The sequence below is a fragment of the Octopus sinensis genome, linkage group LG5, assembly GCF_006345805.1.
Source record: "Octopus sinensis linkage group LG5, ASM634580v1, whole genome shotgun sequence".
In the NCBI taxonomy this organism is placed as follows: Eukaryota; Metazoa; Mollusca; class Cephalopoda; order Octopoda; family Octopodidae; genus Octopus; species Octopus sinensis.
The window spans coordinates 64,555,061-64,575,855 of NC_043001.1; the positions used below are offsets into that span (position 1 = coordinate 64,555,061).

A 20,795-nucleotide genomic window follows, 5' to 3' on the forward strand; every position below is an offset into this window, starting at 1 on the left:
ATATATATATGTTATCATTAATTAAAATCTTAGGGTAGCAAGAATATTCATAGAAAAATTCTTAGTTACCAGTGGTCTAGCGAGAAAGAAAAAATTATATATATATATATAATTATATATATATATTATGGAGATGTACTCGCATAGCAAGTAATTTGATCTGAGATCGTGTGCTGAAACGAAAACAATTGCAGCGTGGGAGGTGTTTATAAGCCATTTAAGAAACACACAAAAGCCGTTCGATTCATTTCAACATTTAAGTTTAATTTGTCAAAATATTTTCGTCGCTAAGATCCGCGACCTGTTCACTGACAAAAATCCGTGCTGCATGGATTTTTGTCAGTGAACAGGTCGCGGATCTTAGCGACGAAAATATTTTGACAAATTAAACTTAAATGTTGAAATGAATCGAACGGCTTTTGTGTGTTTCTTAAATGGCTTATAAACACCTCCCACGCTGCAATTGTATATATATATATATAATATATATATATATATATATATATATATATGTATATATATATATATATATATATATATATATATATATATATATATATATATATATTATATATATATATATATATATGTATATATGTATATATATATGTATATATGTATATATGTATATATATGTATATAATACTCTTTACTCTTTTACTTGTTTCAGTCATTTGACTGCGGCCATGCTGGGACACCGCCTTTAGTCGAGCAAATCGACCCCAGGACTTATTCTATCGGTCTCTTTTGCCGAACTGCTAAGTGATGGGGATGTAAACACACCAGCATCAGTTGTCAAGCAATGCTAGGGGGACAAACACACACACACAAACACACACACATACACATATATACATATATACGACAGGCTTCTTTCGGTTTCCGTCTACCAAATCCACTCACAAGGCATTGGTCGGCCCGGGGCTATAGCAGAAGACACTTGCCCAAGATGCCACGCAGTGGGACTGAACCCGGAACCATGTGGCTGGTTAGCAAGCTACCACACAGCCACTCCTGCACCTATATATATATTTATATATATATATATATATATACATACATGTAAATTTAAATTTTAAATAATAAGGGTGAAAAATTGAATGTTAATTTGATTAATATTAATTTAAAACCAGTGGTGTAGCATATTGAAAAGTCTGAAATTTCAGAAAAAATTATATTACATACATATAAGAGTGATGGACATTCATTATGCTAGAAGATCCACTATGGTCTTCCCATTCCTTTGTTAGTGGTAAGACCATAGCTGATCTTCTTCTAGCAAAATGGATGTCCACTGTTAATGGTTCATCCCTCTTATATAATAGTTTGACTTTAATAGTTTCAGTATTAAAGTGAAAGCATCTGTCATTACAATAGAGAGATGTTTTTGTTTCACTTTTAACACGTAATACTGAAATAGTGAAGTATGATATTGCTGTCAGCTCGCCCTAGGCAAGAAGTCGAAAATTCTTTTTGCCCATGACACTACATGGATCTTAAGTAAGACATGTGTAAAATTTGAATGAAATTGGTTGTGTAGTTCTCAAGTTTTAGGGATTCACACAGACAGACAGACACACATTCTCAGTTTTATATATATAGATTACTTGAAGCCTTTGACAAAATTGCAGGAGATATAGCTTCTAACAATGTAGAAGACAACTGGAGGTTTCTACAGGACAATGTGCTGAGGGCCACTGACCAGATCTGCGGATGGTGCAAAGTTGCCTCTCGACCCAAAATAACATGGTGGTGGAACAATGTTGTTGACAGGGTTATTAGAGAAAAAAAAAACAGGTTTGGATGGACTGGAAGAACAGTGGTATCAAGGAATTGTATCAGACTGCCAGAAAGGAAGCTAGGAGGCAGGTTTATTTAGCCAGAGGGGAAGCAGATAAGAAAAAATTTGCCTATGTTCTGCGCCGTGAGGACCAAAGACTTGAGGTATTTCGTGTTGCAAGACAGTGAGTGAGAGAGAATCGTGATATGGTAGGAGAGACATGTGTTCGCATGGATGATGGCTCACTTGCACCAGACGAGGCTGCAAAGAGAGAGGTTTAGAGACGCCACTATGAAAGGTTGCTGAATAAAGAAAATTAATGGGAAAAAGAGAGTCTACCAAATACCGACCCAACAGAGGGACCTGCTATCCAAGTTGACAGTTCCTTGGTAGATAAAGCAATTAAGAGTATGAAGACAGGGAAAGCCCCAGCCCATCAGGAATCACTGCAGAGATGCTCAAAATATCTGGCAGTGTCAGCTATAGCCTAGTCACCTGTATAGTTAACCATGTGATACACGGAGTCATACTCAATGACTGGTGTAGCAGCACTATAGTCAACTGCTACAAAGGAAAAGGTGACGCTTTAGATACAAATAATTAGAGGTATCAAGTTGTTAGATCAGGTAATGAAGGTCACGGAGAGGGTCATAGCCCAACTAATTAGGGAGAGAGTCAGTTTAGATAAGATGCAGTTTGGGTTCGTGCCAGGGAAAAGCACTACTGATGCTATAGTTCTGGTAACACAGCTGCAGGAGAAATATCTGGCCAAAGATAAACCTCTGTACCTGGCATTTGTTGACATGGGTCCTCCGATCCCTTATCTGGTGGTCAATGAGGAAACTAGGGATAGATGAATGGTTAGTGATAGCTGTGCAAGCCATGTATAGGGATGCTGTCAGTAAGGTGAGGGTTGGCAACGAGTACAGTGAAGAATTCTGGGTGGAGGTAGGGGCCCACCAAGGTTCAGTCCTCAGCCCCCTCCTATTTATCATAGTCCTCCAGGCAATAACGGATGAATTCAAGACAGGATTCCCCTGGGAGCTCCTCTATACTGATGACCTTGCTCTAATTGCTGAGTCACTATCAGAACTAGAGGAGAAGTTTCAAGTGTGGAAACAAGGATTAGAATCGAAGGGCCTTAGAGTCAATCTAGCTAAAACCAAAGTCCTAATAAGTAGGAAGGCAGGCAAACCGCAAATCCCTTCAGGTAAATGGCTCTGCTCGATCTGTAGAAAAGGCATAGGTAGAAACTCTATAAGATGTACCCAGTGTAAGCTATGGACACATTAGAGGTGCAGCAATATGAAAGGAAGGCTAACTGGGAAGATAGTTTTTGTATGTGGCAGATGCTCAGGAGCAATAAATAACACTGAAATTGTGCAGCGAACAACTTCTGCCACATTCCAGGGAGAAAAACTAGAAGTAGTTGATAGCTTCCGTTAACTAGGTGACCAAGTCAGGTAGGGTGCGCTGAAAGTGTAGCTGCTAGAATAAAAATAGCCTGGGCAAAGTTCAGAGAGCTCTTACCTCTGCTGGTTACAAAGCGTCTCTCGCTCAGAGTAAAAGGTAGACTGTATGACGCATGTGTATGAACAGCCATGCTACATGACAGTGAAACATGGGCCGTGACTGCTGAGGACATGCGTAAGCTCACGAGGAATGAAACCAGTATGATCCAATGGATGTGTAATGTCAGTGTGCTTACTCAACAGAGTGTAAGTGCCTTGAGAGAAAAGTTGGACCTAAGAAGCATCAGATGTAGTGTGCGCTGGTATGGTCATGTGGCGAGAATGGATGAGGATAGCTGTGTGAATAAGTGCCACACCCTAGTGGTTGAGAGAGCCTGTGGAAGAGGTAGACCCAGGAAGTCCTGGGATGAAGTAGTGAAGCACGACCTTCGAACATTAGGCCTCACGGAGGCAATGACCAGTGACCGAAACTTTTGGAAATATGCTGTGCTTGAGAAGACCCGGCAAGCCAAGTGAGACCATAACCTTGTGGCCTATGCCAGAGGTGTAACCAGCTCATTATTGCATACCTTCCTTTCAGTGGACATTGCTTGCAAAGTCCTGTTGAGGCAAGTGAAATCGAAATCAAATTTGATGACTGGCATCCGTGCTAGTGGAGCACTAAGAGCACCATCCGAGCATGATCGTTGCCAGAGTGGCCAACTGGCATTCGTACCTGTGACACGTAAAAAGCACCATTCGAGCATGATCATTACCAAAGTTGCCTTACTGGCACTTGTGCCAGTGTGCAGGTGACATGTAAAAAAACATGATTTTTTCGTGGCCGTTGCCAGTACCGCCAGACTGGCCCTCATGCCGGTGGCACGTAAAAGCACCCACTATACTCTCGGAGTGGTTGGCATTAGGAAGGGCATCTAGCTGTGGAAACTCTGCCAGATCAAGATTGAAGTCTGGTGCAGCCATCTGGCTCAACAGTCCTCAGTCAAATCGTCCCACCCATGCTAGCATGGAAAGCGGACGTTAAATGATGATGATGGTGGTGGTGGTGGTGGTGGTGGTGGTGGTGGTGGTTGTGGTGGTGGTGGTGGTGGTGGTGATGGTGATGGTGATGATGATGATGATGATGGATAAGTTTTTTCAATTTGAAGTTTTAATTTACAACAATTAATTTATTATTTGTGCATTGGCTTGTTTAAAGACAAAAAATTAAATGCAAATTAACAATAGGAGAACTTCTGAACAATCATACAACTGCCTTGGTATTGTACAATCTGAAACCAGAATAATTTTGGATTATGTAAAAGAAGAAAAAAGCAACTTCTATCCTTATCCACTTCTAATAGTGCTTTGTTAAAATCTAGCTATAGAAAAGCTTGACACACTGAAAAGTTAAAAACAGTTGATCAGAATAAAAGTATTTGTAGTATCATTCATAAATGAAATAATTATGTCACTGACACAATGTTGATTAGTAACAACTAATGAGAGTTACTTACAACAATAAACAGGGCGAATTCAGTTTTGAAAAGGTAATAATATGAAATGGTATCACCAGCAGGACATGAAGAATTCATTTTATCTGATCCAGATTTCACTGACGCCTGGTTGAGGTGTTTCTCAACTAGTAAAAGAATGAAACAGTTGACAAGGATGAATCCAAGGAAATAACTGATCTCTTCATATCAGAAGCAGGAGGTGAGAACATTAAAAGAGTGTTTAATAATGTTATATTTTAGATTGTGTGAAGAAATGAAATTTGAGGATATAAAGGTAATGTCATTGACGACGCCAAAGAAGTTGGTTATTGCTGGAAGAAACAATTTCTGGCTTTAAAACAAATTCTATTAGAACCTATTCAAAAGTATTATGAAAGATTAAAAGAAACTTCTCATTTTTGTGAATTTGACTAGTTGGGGCCGAAGAACAGCCTGCATACAAATGTAGCTGATAGATGGACTATTAAATCCTTCTCATCGATCTAAAATATTAGAAAACATGCAATTTCAGCAGATGATGTTACCAATTGTGTCAGTCATATTCAACAATTTGAGATAAATGATTTTATTCTGTTCCCAACTAGCAAGAATAATGGTATAATAAAATAAATTACTGTTTCACTTGAAGATAAAGATCATTAAATGAAGGTAACATGCAAGTTTGGTGGCTATTAGCATGATGTTGGAAGGTATCCTGTTTTTAGGAAAAAAATCGTGTAATCTAAGTAAGAGAAAGAACCAAACTGAAATATCTAAAGAAGCCTAGGAAATAACAACTATTTGTACTTCACTTGGATTATTGAGATGGACACATTTACCATATGGTATAAAAACAGCAAGTGTTGTCTTTCAGCAAGCTATGGAGAATATGTTGAGAGATATTACAGGTATAATTATTTATCAAGAAGACATATGTATTGACAGTAGGACACTTGAGGAATTAGAAGATAGAGTAAAAGAAATTTTACAGAGACTTACCTTCCATTAGTGAAAAGAAAAGTGTTCTTCATGCAGAATTGATCTTTATATGATACAAAACACTATCAAAGATACCCAGCATTGCTCAGAATTAAAACAGTAAAGTGCAGCATTAACAACAAAACATTTATGGAGTAAATGTTAAAGGTTTGCATAAATGACAATTTGAGTTTGGCACACCAATTTGGGAAGAATTATCATTTTTATAAGAATGGGATGGATCATATCTGAAAGCAGCTCCAGGTATTGTGAAGAACGAATTTGTATGTGGTCTGTTTCAGAGAGCTATTCTATTGTACCTCTGTGTAATCTGGCTTGCTAAACACATAAGTTATGGTAGTTGCCAGGTTTTTCCCATAGTAGTGGTGTCAGATTAGACTGCTGTGTGTATTGTAAACAGGAATGAAGCTCACAAACATTTTATAATAAGGCTCAAATTTCATAGTGTCTAAATTCTACTGTCATTAATAGCTTACTCTAGAGACAAGAGAGAATTGGTCTTGAATGAAAATTCAGACGTGAGTTTATCTGAATCTACTCACATCTCTGATGTTCTTTGGATAAGAGTGAAATAATGTGTCATTAACTGTATTACTCAGCCATTGGTTTTCTTGGGGAGAGATGCAAGGAGATGTGAATTCACTAAATCTTGCTAAACTTCTGTTCTTGATTTAGACAGGTGTTTTGGTTTTATCACTAGAAAAAGGGGGACATCCAAGGACATTTACTTTTGTTCTGACTTTGTGGCATCATTTCCTGCAAATTCATTTGTGACACTAGCCTGATAACTTAGAAAATGTGGTTCAAATCCTAGGTCTGCAAATGGAATGTGTTCAGCATGAACAAAGTGCAGGTAATGTAGTGATGTTTATATTCACAGTTAATAAATTGGAGGAAAAAATATATTCTAACCATATACAAGCAATAGAAATATCATCTCATCTTTTTCACCCAGTTATTCCTGGAAGGGCTATGGGAGCAGAGTCTTAAAGCATGCCTTACATCAAGTCCTATCACAAACAGCTGTCTCCAATTTATCCAGCTGGATCCCCAAGTGTGGCCATCTGAGCTCATGGATGATATCTAACCATCTTGTTTGCAGTCTATCCCTGTGTCTCCTGCCAGTTCATTTTGCCCATAAAACCTATCCAATGATTCTTTCCTGGGACATTCTTACCACATGTATTGGAGTCATTTTAATAAGTAATAGAGGGAGGAGGCTGAATTAAGTGCAAGAATTGCAGAAGCTGGTTCAGTAATGCACCATTTTCAGCATTCAATCATCAGAAGATGGGAGTATGTGTAAAAGCTAAACTTGCTATTTTCAGTTCAGTGTTCATGCCTACCCTTATCTATGGTCATAAATCTTGGATAATGATTGAAATAACACAACTGTGAATACAAGTGGTAGAAATGGTGTTCCTCTGAAAGGTCTTTGAGGCAATGTTACTCGATAGAGTGCATAAATCAAAGCAATAGAAACATAGAAGTATCAATAATATTAATATGCCAATTTGTTCTTTTTGTACATACCTGTCATGTGTATCACACTTACTTCAAAGAAGTGAATGGCAAAGCAAGAGAGAGGAGGATGGAGAGGAAGTAAGGGAGAGAGAGAGAGTGAAAGAGACAGTAAGTGGTGACAGCTTTCTTTTTGTGTTTTTAAATGTTTCAGAGAGGAAGTAACAGAGAAAAAGAGAGAGTGAATGAGACGGTGAGTGGTGATGGTGTTTGTTTTGTGTTTTTAAATGTTTATCACATTGCAAGAAAAGTAGATACATACACACATTGTTAAATTAAAAGCGGGGGAGAGGAGAGACACAGTGGAAATGAGAGAGACAGTAAATACATAGATCCAAAGAAAAGTTGATACATAGATACATAGACACAGTAAATATTGCTTGTCACTTTCACTTTTCATTACCACACTAGGATAAAATTAACTTGCAAGTGACTGAGTACTCTACAGACATGCATATCATTAATGTAGTTCTCAGGGAGATTCAGCCTCACATAGAATATGACAAGGCTACAACTCATTTTGGCCAGCTGAGTGGACTGGAGCAAGATAAACCTTCAAGTGGTTGGAAGAAAACAAAAAAGATCCTATATAAGGGCAGGAAAATTTTTTTAGTCATTAGGGTCACTGTAGGTGTTAATCCGGTCCTAACAGCAGCATTTGTGGGTCTCACAGATCTGGAGGCCAAGGCCCCAGATAAACACCAATGTGCAGATTGTTGTTATCAAACTGTGAAGGGCGAATACATGACAGAATAGCAATTATTTCATCTTAGCTTTCACTGCTTATACTACACATATGACGTTTTTGCCTTACAATATGGAACATTTCCTTTCCTTTCATTCTTTTTTAAAAAATGGTACTCCGTCGGTTATGATGACGAGGTTCCTGTTTATCTGATCTACAAACAATCCATTCATAAAACTAACACACAAGTGACTGAGTACTCCACAGACATGCATACCATGAGGTAGTTCTCAGGGAGATTCAGTTTTACACAGAATATGACAAGGCTGGCCCCTTTGAATTACAGCTACAACTCATTTTTGCCTGCTGAGTGGACTGCAGCAAGGTGAAGTAGAGTACCTTGCTCAAAAACAGTGCACTGCAGGGAATTGTACTCATGACTTTACAATCGTAGGCTGAATATCCCTAAACATTGAGCCATGTACCTTCACTCTCTTAACCTTAGAGAAAAGGAGCAAAGTGACACAGACAAAGAAAGGGAAGTCTGTCATTTACAATGACAATTAGACTGAAATACAATCAAGCTTTTCTAGCTTCTTTGCTTTTAACAATGAAAAATAGGGAAAGACATTTAGTAATGAATAAAGTGAAAGTCTTTCAGGTGTTTATATTTTTATTCTGGGAGTTCTAGAACGATCGACTGTTAGTTCTCTTTTCTTTCCCCCACCCCTGGTACCTATTCACCTTTTTTCATAGTTCTTCATGTCTTTTACACCTTGGACACTTGCTGTGGATTGTGGGTACGGATTGATTCGAGAGCTGCGAATTGTTATGGACCCAGATTTTCCAGGGCTGCCGAGAGTGCACTGGATGCTGCCCGAGATGTGGCGCTCTACAGGCACCATATCCATATCTCCGGACAAGCTGATTCCACGGACGCAGTCCTTTATAAAGAAGTTAGAACTCTTCCCAGGGCTCCCAGCAACGTCTCTGGGCTCACTTGCATTGCTGCTGCTTCGCCCGGCCACTAGCTTCGATGACAGATGCACTGCTAGGAGCATGTCGCATTCCCGCCGCTGGACAGGCACTCTCTGGGTTCGGGTTCGGGAATATTAATCCGATTCCCTTTCGATGCAAGGCCGTCCGTGTGTTATGTTTTGTTTCATTTCGTTCATTCGACGGACCTGGCGCCTTTCGTGGGAGCTTTTGCCTGCTTCTTAGGACCGACTGACCCGTGTTCGACCGGGCTTGGATCGTCATCTTTCGGGTCCCCGGTCGCCTGCTACACCTGAGTCGGATCGGGAACTAGGAGAAACTAATGCAAGATAACTATGGAATATAATTTCAAGTTGCAGTAAGGTATGAAACCAAATATTATTTTTTTATTTCTTGTAGCAAAAGATGTTGAAAACCAATAAATGTTGCTTTACAGATGCAGCTAGATCTATTTTTCATTCAGCTTTCTTCACAATTATGTGTAATACATTGAAAATCTGTTGAACAAACTATCCCTTTTGTATTTTTATTTTCATCACAAAAGTTAAGTTAACAGTTTAGTGCATACCTCTTATTTTCATATAAACATGCAGTTATTTGAAAATAATAACAAGCATATACACATATATTCAGAATAATTACTTGGCATAAAGTGAGTTTTAACATTACTATTTTTAACAGAATTTTATGTAACTATTAATGGCTATCATGGTTTACTCAATACAGATGCGTGATCTGTTAATTTAGATAACAATATTTTCATGCCAAATAAATTTGTATATATTAATGAATTTTATGTATTTCTATTTTAGCACATAAATAGAAGTGATACACAGGAAGCAAAATTTCACATTGATCCTACATATCTTGAAACTGATTCCAATAGTCCATTGGGTAAGTATTTCTGTATTTTCAATAACTTATATTTAGTAAAAAGAGTAGATCCTTTCAGATTTTATTTTTACATAGATGTACTTGTTGTCCTTGCTTGTAAAGCAGTTTTGTCCTATTTTTTTTAGACTATAACAACTTGTTTAACCTATGTCAGCATGGAAACTGGAACATAAAATAATGATGAGGAGAATAACTTGCCAAATTTCTGTTTGCTTTTGTGTAGCATGTCATTTTATTTCTTTGTCCCCTAACTCACTAAATTTTATGTTTAAATCAATCCTTGTTCTCTATACAGCTATATTCTGCGTGTTAGCTTTTGCTTCCATTATTACTTGTGGCTTATGAACTCCTTGAAAATATGGCATGTGTTTGATCTGACTGAATTTGGACAATGTGCGAAACTATTAAAATTTTGTCTTCCTTATTTCTTTTATTTCTTATTGTCTTCCATATATTAATATATATACATATTATTCCTATCTATTCAATATATATATGTATCAAACTACTGGACCAGGTCATGAAAATTACAGAGAGTTATATCTCAACTAATTAGGGATAAAATTAAGATACATGAGATGCAGTTTGGTTTTGTTCCACAGATGTCATCTTTATAGTGAGACAGTTTCAAGAAAAGTATTTGGCCAAAAGTAAACCATTGTACTTAGCCTTTGTCAACTTAGAAAAAGCCTTTGACAGGGTTCCCTGCTCTTCTATCTTGTGGTCTCTAAGGAAGCTAGGAGTAGAGGAATGGCTTGTCAGAGCTGTTTAAGCTATGTGTAGCAATGTTGTCAGTAAGGTGAGTGTCAGCCTTGAATATAATAATGAATTTAGTGTACAGGTTGGAGCACACCAGGGATCCAGACCTTAGTCCACTCTCATTCATCATAGTTCTCCAGGCCATAACAAAGGAATTCAAAAGTGGATGCCCATGGGAACTACTATATGCTGACGATCTTGCAGAATCTAAAGCAGAATTGGAGATGTTCCAGATTTGGGAGCAAAACTTGAAATCAAAGGGCCTTAAAGTTAACTTAGCAAAGACTAAATTTGTTTTCACCAGTCATTGCAATCCCTACTCCCTACTTGCACCTTCAATGCAACAACTAGCTGCACATATTACAACCTTCATACCTCTCTTTTCTTTACTCTACCATCACATCCATGATCTGATCCTTGTTACTTGTGTGTATACTCTTACACTTCACCATCTCTCTCTTTCTTTCTCTCTCTCTCTCATCTGTCACTCTTTCCTCTAGTTGGGTAGCCACGTATCTCCTCTACAGTAGCACACCTATTCCTGCCCTCATTCTTCATCATGCTCTCTCTCTCTCTCTTGCTGTTGCTGAGTAACCATGTACTTCCTCTATAGCAAGACACCTATTTCTGCCTCCCTATTTCTCTGTCACACTCTAACCTTTCATCATCTGTTACTGGATCACCTCCTCCAATGCACCTCCTGTTATAGCCAGACATGTGTTTCTGCCTTGCTATCTCTTTGTCACCCTCTAACCTTTCATCCTTTGACACAAGTTCCCCTCCTCAAATGCCCCTGCCCCTCTCATAATTCCTTCTCTTGCAAGTTAGTTGGTGACATTGCCAGTTCTGGTGCCAAGTAAAAAACATTCAGTCCATATTGTAAAGTTGTTGGCATTTGGAAGGGCATCCAGCTGTAAAAATCATGCCAAAACTAACCTCGCCTGTGTTAGTGCCACGTGAAAAGCACTAAGTCCACTCTGCAGAGTGGTCGGTATTAGGATGAGAATCCAACTGTAAAAACCCTGCCAAAACAGACTAGCATAGGGTAGTTTTTCTACATGACCAGCTCCTGTGAACCTTCCTACCCATGCAGATGATACTAGCCTGTCATTGCCGGGCAACTTTTGCTATAAGTTGTCTTATATAAATTTTTGCTTATACCATGCCAGACCATACTTTCCATGACAGATAGGTGTCTTGATCAGAACAGATTTGTGCAACTTTTCACAAAAAAACAACTTTGCTGATGATTTTTCCCTTTTTAGATTATTTACATATCTGTTCGACCATTTCACATGATTTTATTCATTAAAACTTATTAAAACTTCAGAAGTTCTTACAATATTGGTCATCATAACGCTTTGCTTTCATTTTGTTTAATAAAAATTCCTCCTCGTAGTGATTTTGCTTTCATTATATGATAGACAGCTGTCATGCAGAAAATGCCAGCTTCCAAATCCTGTTTTTTGATTAGGTAAAATTGATTAAACTTTAAACCTCTGTAACATTTTTCTGCAATTTTTCTTGGACAAGTAAATAGCAAAATCAGATTTAACATGGAAAATGATATCAATATACAAAATTTGAAAATTTTGACAATTTTAGAATTTCACAATATGTAACAGCAACAAAGAAGGCCCTAGAGAAATAGAGAGACAGACAGTTATAAAACGTGATGATCACGTGCACACACACACAAATTTGAAAACATACACACAGGTAATCACGAGTTTAAAGTGGTACATAGTAGACATTGTATGTGTGTGTGCGTCTGTGGACAATTGTTGTCAACTTACCATGCGTTTTCCTCACACCCACCTTTCTTTTCCTTCCTTGGCATTTTAAAAGTTACTTCTGTCTCCTTTACTCTTTTACTTGTTTCAGTCATTTGACTGTGGCCATGCTGGAGCACCACCTTTAGTCAAATAAATCAACCCCAGGACTTATTCTTTGTAAGCCTAGTACTTATTCTATCGGTCTCTTTTGCTGAACCGCTAAGTTACGGGGGCATAAACACACTAGCATCGGTTGTTAAGAAATGTTGGGGGGACAAACACAGACACACAAACATATACACACACACACACATACATACATATATACATATATACGATGGGCTTCTTTCAGTTTCCGTCTACCAAATCAACTCAAGGCTTTGGTCGGCCCAAGACTATAGTAGAAGACACTTGCCCAAGGTGTCACACAGTGGGACTGAACCCGGTTGGTAAGCAAGCTACTTACCGCACAGCCACTCATACACCTATGTGTGAGTGTGTGTGTGCATGTATGCATGTATCTATGTATTTATGAAAGTATGTATGCAACATCACATGTGTATCCCTGAATGACAGCTGTATTAACGTTATCATCACACTGCCACTTCATATTAATCACTTACACAACTCTGTTCTCCCCTTCCCTGATATCAGTCACTCTTCCTATGTCACCTCATTTCCCTCACAATAACACTCTTGCACCCTTCTCAAAAAAATAGCCCAACTGACTGTTTCAGTTTTATAAGGTATAAGAAAAGATATATATATATCTGTGTGGTAAGAAGCTTGCTTCCCAACCACATGGTTTCTGGTTCAGTTCTTTTTCATGGATCTGATGATTATGCTTTTTGGGAAGTTTAACTTTGGCAATTTCTTTCTTTTGAAGATAACATATGGTGGTAATTTTGCTCTGTCTCCTAAGCATGCTAGCATCACAGTAAATCTATTCTTTTCATTTCCAGTTGTTCTTATTTTAATTGATTTATCATTAACATGTGTCACTGTTGTGTCATACAGCAAATCAAATGTTAACAGGGTTTGGTCTGCATTCTCCTTCACAGTAAATGATTCATAAATTCTGCTCAGACTGACAATACTGGTAATGACAAATTTTTAAGTTTGCTTCACAGTTTATAAGTGTGAAAGAGATTAAAATTTTGATACTCCAAGAATAGGTGGAAAATCAGAGCTTGAGACAAGAAGACACTTTCAACCAATCAGAATTCTGTTTACATAATCAGTTTGATTAGTCACCTTCCTCTGTCAGTTGAGTAAAGTGTCATCCAGGTGGATGTTTATTGGTAATTAAACTTAATTTGCAACACCTGTGCATATTTATCAGCTTTGTTTTATTTGATAATAATTCTTCTTGTGATTGGGATTTGAGAATACATACAGCAGTATGCTAAAGATCAGACATAATCTCTTGTGGGCAAGAAATGTAAAATAAAGTTTATTATAAACAACCCAAACACTTTGTAATTTAATAGCTTTTAATGTGATACCTGTTAAACAGAAATTATCTTTATTAAATGAAAATTTAATAAAATCTAATCATAACTAAGTGAAATTATGCTAAATACAACTAAATTGAAAACTTCTTCCCCTGGCCATATTGGTAATCCTGCAAACTTTTGGGTACAAATCTTTCCTAACAATTTTTATCATGAAAATCACATGTGTAAATTACACAGGTGTGCAAATTACATGGGTTTTTACAGCATATCTTTTTGTTTTTTTAATAAACATGCAGTTTTTGCCCTGTGAAAAGCAAGCACAATATTTGCAAAAATAGTTTTATCTTTCTTTGAGTAAAAACAGTAGGATCAATTTGTTAAGAAGTCATTGTTATTTGATAATGCTTACTGGGTCAAAATGTCGGTAACTTTTTTGTTTGACATCCCCAGGAGAGTTATAATGAAACTCAAGTAACGGATCTGAATAACCACATAATAGATCATCATCATCATTTAATTTCCATGTTCCATGCTGGCTGGCATGGATTGGATGGTTTTACAAGATCTGACAGATAGTATTAGACCTGTGTGAGAACAGTTATATTACATGGTAATGGGACATGGGCAATGACTGTAGAGGATATGTGTAGACTGGAGAGGAATGAAAGTAGTATGCTCCATTGGATTTGCAACATTAGTGTGCATGACCAACAAAGCACAGGTGTGTTGAGAGAAAAATTAGGCATTAGGATTAAATGTGGCATGCAGGAGAGGAGAATGCATTGGTTTGGACATGTGATGCGTATGTGTGAAGACAGCTGTATAAAGAAGTGTCTGTCACTGAAAGTGGATAGTACACGTGGAAGAGGGAGACCCAGGTAGACATGGTTAGGAGTTAGGATGTTGGGGCTCATGGAGGAAATGACAATGGTCCAAGATGTTTGGTGATTTGATGTTCTAGACAAGACTTGCTCATGTCACTGAGTACTAGAAGAGTTGTGACCCACCTACATATAACAACAAACAGTTCACACACCCTACCCCAAGAAACCAAACTACATCTCCCCTTCTAAACAGCATCTTTCTCTTCTTTGCATTTCGTCTTCATAAACTATGATTGTCTTCCAATCCTCTTTCTTGCCCTCTGCCCAGGTTTTCACCAGTCACTGCAATCCCCACTCCCTACATGCACCTTCTTGGCAACACCTGACCATGCATATTATGACCTGCTATAAGCAGCACACCTGTTTCTGCCCTCATTCTTTGTCTCTCTCTCTCTCTCTCTTGCTGGATAACCATGTACCTCCTCTATGACAAGACACCTATTTCTGTCACTCTCTAACTTTTCATCATCATCCAATACCCCCTCTGTTATAGCAAGATTTCTGTTTCTGCCTCTGTCTCTTTATCACTCTCTAACTTTTCATCCTCTGACATGAGTTCCCCTCTTGAAATATCCCTGTCACTCTTATAATTTCTTGTCTTGCCAGTTCTGGTGCCAAGTAAAAAGCATGCAGTCCACACTGTAAAATGGTTGGCATTTGGAAGGGCATCCAGCTTTAAAAGAATGCCAAAACTAACCTTGCCTGTGTTAGTGCCATGTAAAAGCACTGAGTTCACTCTGCAGAGTCGTTAGTGTTAGGATGGGCATCCAGCCTTAAAAACCCTGCCAAAACAGAGTAGTATAGTGTAGTTTTTCTACCTGGCCAGCTCCTGTGAACCATCCTACCCATGCATGCATGGAAGATGGGCATTAAACAATGATGATGATGAATGGTCTGCCTATCATGGTTCTCACAAAATTCATAGTCGTGTTGACCAACATGCCCATTAAAAGCTGATATAACAAAATAAATAAGATATTTTTGACAACCAGATAGAAAGCAAATGAGTGACAAAACAGACAGACTGAGAAAGAAGCTGGGAAAAGACAGAGTATCCAGCTGTGACATCTAGCTTTTGCAATTGGCTGTATATGGTGATTGAAGTGAAACTAGCTTTTGCAACATTGTCCAGCAGGCAAAGACAGGTCAAGACATGCTGGCTTCAGTATAATAATGCAGTAGCTGGCAGGATGATAGGTTTGTTTATCTTTACCCTTGGGTGATGTCACAAGCCATTATCTGGAATGGTCTATCACAGACCTTGCAAAGGGATTTTTTTTTTAATTTGAAATTAAAAATTTTTTAAAGATTTTAATTATATATATACATGTACATAAATTGGAAATTTTACCTATATATGTACACATGCACTCGAAAACAATACCCGCTCTCTCTTTCACACAAACACACACACGCACACACACACACACACACACACACACACACACACTATTGGATGGCCATTGACTTGTGTTCTTTGACTCTTTGTCAGTTTTGTTTTTAGGTGCCTAAAATCACCCTCACACACACACACACACATTATTGGATGGCCATTGACTCGTGTTCTTTGACTCTTTGTCAGTTTTGTTTTTAGGTGCCTAAAATCACCCTCCTCATAAAGCAAGCTTGGTGGGATTGCTGGTTTTGTCACTGATGAGCTGACCATGCAACAGGTTGTACTGGGTTACATGCTATTACATACTACCAGTGCACTACAAAGTGACCTGACATAATATGGTGATTAACTATAGAAATTATTGATGTATTATTGAGCATGCACTGGTGTGTGTGTTGGTAAATTATCAGTGAAACTTCACAACCCTACGTTTTTACCTGTTCATTTCCTAACCACTTTATTATGTGTACTGGGTATATTTTCCATAGTATCAGCACTAGAGTTGTCTTACCAGTTTTTCTAAAGGAACTGGCGGGAGGGGCTTTCTGTTATGGCTATATAAATGTATCAAGTTCTAGGTAACCTATGAAGTAAGAGAGTGTTGTAGAAGGATGAGGATGGGCTGATGCAGGTGAGAGAATTAGTGATGAGGATGATGGTGCTGTCAGCACAGGTTGTGGTGATAAGCAAAGGGAGAATTTGAGATGAGTAATAGGTAGATGAAAGAGAGTATCAAAGATGTAATTTGGGTGGTAGCAAGTGTAGGCTTTATAGGGTACAAAATATCCTGGTTTCTAAATATTACTTATTTCATTGTACATTTTGCTGTGAGTGGTCGAGTCTTAGTCCTTTGTCATCTCCTTTAAATGCAGCATCTTCAGATCAATCTTTATCCCATATTTTCCTCAGTTTCCCTCTTCCATAGGTTTCACTACTTTGAAACACTTGGTACTTCCTAATGGAGCAGTCATCCTTCATGTGCATGACAAGTCTATACCAGCACAGCCTTTTCTTGCACCCTCCACATGATTCCACTTATAACTAGTTTTTTTTTGTGCTCATTTGTACTTTGGTATCCATGCACACTAACATGATACATTTATCCAGAGAGTAATTGCTTCATTTCTTTCTTGTCTTTACAAGTCTTCTGCATTCAGGACCCATGCAGCATCACTCACCTAACACATACATAAAATCTGTCCTCCATTTTGAGGAAAAGTTCTTTTTGTTATCAGCAGGGATAATAGCTCCCTGAACAATTTTCAAGCTGTTCTTACCCTTTCTGTTATATTTTCTGTACAGCCTTGTGAATTATATCAGCTAGACAATAGAAGATATCAACTACTTTTAGTGAGCCAGCATGTCATTTAAGAGAATCTATTTCTTATATACCCTTAATGCATATTGCTCCTGTGCATCTGCCATATACAAAGTTAAGTTTTCTGGGATATTGCTATATCTCTTATGACTATACCTTTGACTGAGTATCACATACAGTATTCCTACCTTCACCTTGTCTGCATATCAAGAAAAGCATTTTGTTGAACTTGTCAGGGTCCTATCTTCTATCTACTTATTAACACCTTAGTCTTTGCTAAATTTACCTTAGTCCTCTTGATTCTAAGTTTAACTTTTGTGGTTGAAATTTCTTCTATACTACTGATTCAGCTATGAGAATTAATCTCTGATGGCTGTTGGACACTGATGAAAGGGAGGGTACTGAGGATTGATGTTTGACAGACATATCCTCATGCTAAATTCATCTCCGAACTCATTGTTGTCTCTCTCTTTACTGCACTTTTGTACGTAGTTTGTATATCCTTAATAAAGCATCCATTTATAGCTGGCTTTCTTATTGACCACCAAGTTTACAATATGGCGCCCTCACTAAGACCTTCTCCAAGTCAATAAATGCCAGGTATAGTGGTTTACTTTTAGCTCAAATATTTCTTCCACAGTTAGTTATCTCACTAGGAAGATTGCGTTGTGCTACCTTCCTGGATATATTATTCTTATCTATTCAGTATGTATGTATGTGTGTATGTATGTATGTATGTATGTATGTATGCATGCATGTATGTAACCATCTTTACTACATTCACCCACCTTTTATTAAACTTCCCTCTCTACTCTCACCTTCCTTTTCAAGTAATACTCAAAAAAGTTGATGAGATGTTGGCTAGAGAGGAAAGTATTTGTCTCTAAGCCTTTCAAATGAGTCCACCATACACATTCTTTTGCCATCGCCACCAATACAATGAAAACTGCCTTGCCTTCCTGGTTAAAGGAAGGTAGTGGTGCAATATTTATGATAGACTCATTGACAACCGGACTCATCCCACACATAACAGCAGCCGTTTGACATAGGCCTACAGGTCTGAAATATTTGGACATTGCACAAGTGCGTGCAGAACAGTTTTGTCTTTCTGACCGCATCTTGGGCAGATCAGATTGGTGTTTCTTGAACCATGTCTGCAGACCTTATATTGAATGGGCAATGCTCCCTGATAGCACTGCCAGGCCAGGGATCTCTGGAAATTGTCCATAGGTCCTGGCCCAAAAGTGGTCCTAAAGAGCCGTCAGGTATTCCCTGTCGATGTCCAGAGTTTCTCCAAGAACATCATAGCACCTCCTCTCCATTAATCCTCTGTAGAACACTTTGGTGGAATTGAAATCACACAATTTTGAACCGGGATGGCAGAGCTGCTTGAGAGCATGGTGACACTCGCAGTACCATTTGCCCATTCAGTCCCTGCTTGATCCATGATTGCAGTTTGGTCAATGAGACAAGCTGCGGAAAGGCATATCCTGCAAAAGGCAAGCACACTTGTTCACCATCGCCTATGAAACACTGGAGATGTCATTGTCTCAGCGCATGTCTGCACATCATTAACCATGGCATACCCAGTCCCCCATTTAGCAGATGTTGACAGCAAATGGATCACCCAACCATTGGAAGGCTTCCCCTCCACAAAAAGTGGAAGAGTATGCATTCCAGTTTCATGATGATAGGGTCAGAACAAGGCACAATGGTCAGACGGTAGTAGATGGCAGATGTGATATACACATTCGCCACCTCAGCCTGACCTTTTAGAGATAGCTTTCTCTCGGCCCATAGCTGGGTGAGAGTGACCACCCTGCTTGTTATCTCATCCTTGTTCTCCATTTGGAGGTCTGGACCAAACCAGACCCTGAGCAATTTAACTGGTCCATCAGTCCAGCGTCCCACGATGGAGATACTGTTGGACAGCATGGGCTGCTTCTCCAGGTGTCAAGCTGCAAGCCCACTGACGTTTTTTTGCTCCAATTACCAATTTGTATTCTTTTAGTGTCTCATTGTCCAGGTCAGTATGTCTGTGGTTTGATACCATGATGCAGACATGCTTCTCCTGCATCCCAGTTCTCGTGGGATGCCCTTCAGTGTCGCCAGCTTGTGCAGTAGAGTCAATACATACAGAAGTGATGAGAGTGGGCGTCCTTGACAGACCAAACACATGATGTTAAATAGTCTAGATAGATGGCTATTTACCCAAACTACTAAGTGGATGTCACTGTATAAAGCAGCAATCCAACCGTGAAAGACTGGACAGAAACCAGCCAGCCTAATGACAGCCTCCAAGTATCGATGATCAACCCTATCCAAATTGATCAGAGCCCACCCATGCCAGGTTCCTTAAGTACCCTGTCTATGATGTACACATGAGGTGGAGGTTGTCATGGATACTTCTGCCTGACATGGCACATGTTTGCGCCTTGTCAACCAGTTTCTCGATGACAAGTGCCAACCTCTCGGTTAGCACCTTGGCCAAAACTTTCAAATCAGCATTGAGCAGAGTGATGGGCCAGAAATTATCTATAACGTTTCCCTTGTTTGAGTCTTTCTTTAGCAGAGTCACTACTCCTCAGCTCACAAAACAGCTCACAAAATACTCCTGTTTTGCTGCTAGTTGCAGTAGACTGTTGCCAAGACATCTTCAAATGTGTCTGGCATATGACAATAAAGCTCATAGGCCAGACCATCCAAGCCCAGCAACTTGTCTCTCATGCAACCTGCCATTGCATTCCATACATCAGCAGCTGTAATGGGACTTTCACATCACTCAGCTTGCTTTGCCAAGAGTCATGGCAAGCCATGCAGGTAGGCACTAAAGTTTATCCTGTGTTCCAACCCACCAGTTGCTTGAAGGCCTCACATCCTTTCGGGCTTGAGTAACTCATATCTCTATTGATCTATCAAGGACCAAATGGTGGCTTTGTTGTCACGTTGCACCTCCACCACCTGGGCCTCTTGGGTGGCTCCAGTTCCCTCATTTCTTAAGGCACACATCCTAGCTCTGACAATGCAACCTTTGTGTTTGGCATTGAAGTGTCGATCAAGGGCCAACCTCACCGCCAGCATGTTGGTCACAGTGCCACTTCTAAGTGTCCCTTCTAATTTCTTAACTAGGTCTCCCTCTTTTTTATTTCGATTTCTTGCTAAGTGATTCTGCTTTAATTGCCCTCTTTAGGGCAAGTCACCATATGTTGTTGATGATGACTCCTGTCAGTACCTTCCTATTGTGCTAATCCGGTCTCTGTAAGCCTGTTGCACCAGGAGTGATATGTCCGGCTTCCAGTATCCGGGACCCTGCCTATTATTCTTATCTAAGTCAAGTGTACAGGTCATGAATTTATGATCTGTGTAACTGACTATGTGAAACTG

General features: G+C 39.0%; 1 protein-coding gene across 3 annotated transcripts in view; it reads left to right on the top strand.

The window, feature by feature from the left end:
• LOC115212167 (HORMA domain-containing protein 1-like) overlaps positions 1-20,795 on the top strand; it is a 557,209-nt gene that overhangs the window by 300,362 nt on the left and 236,052 nt on the right. For all 3 annotated transcript variants that reach the window (XM_036502711.1, XM_036502710.1, XM_036502712.1), the window contains one exon: positions 9,741-9,822. In XM_036502711.1, the coding sequence (XP_036358604.1) occupies positions 9,741-9,822 (82 nt within the window). The remainder of the gene's footprint in view (positions 1-9,740; positions 9,823-20,795) is intronic.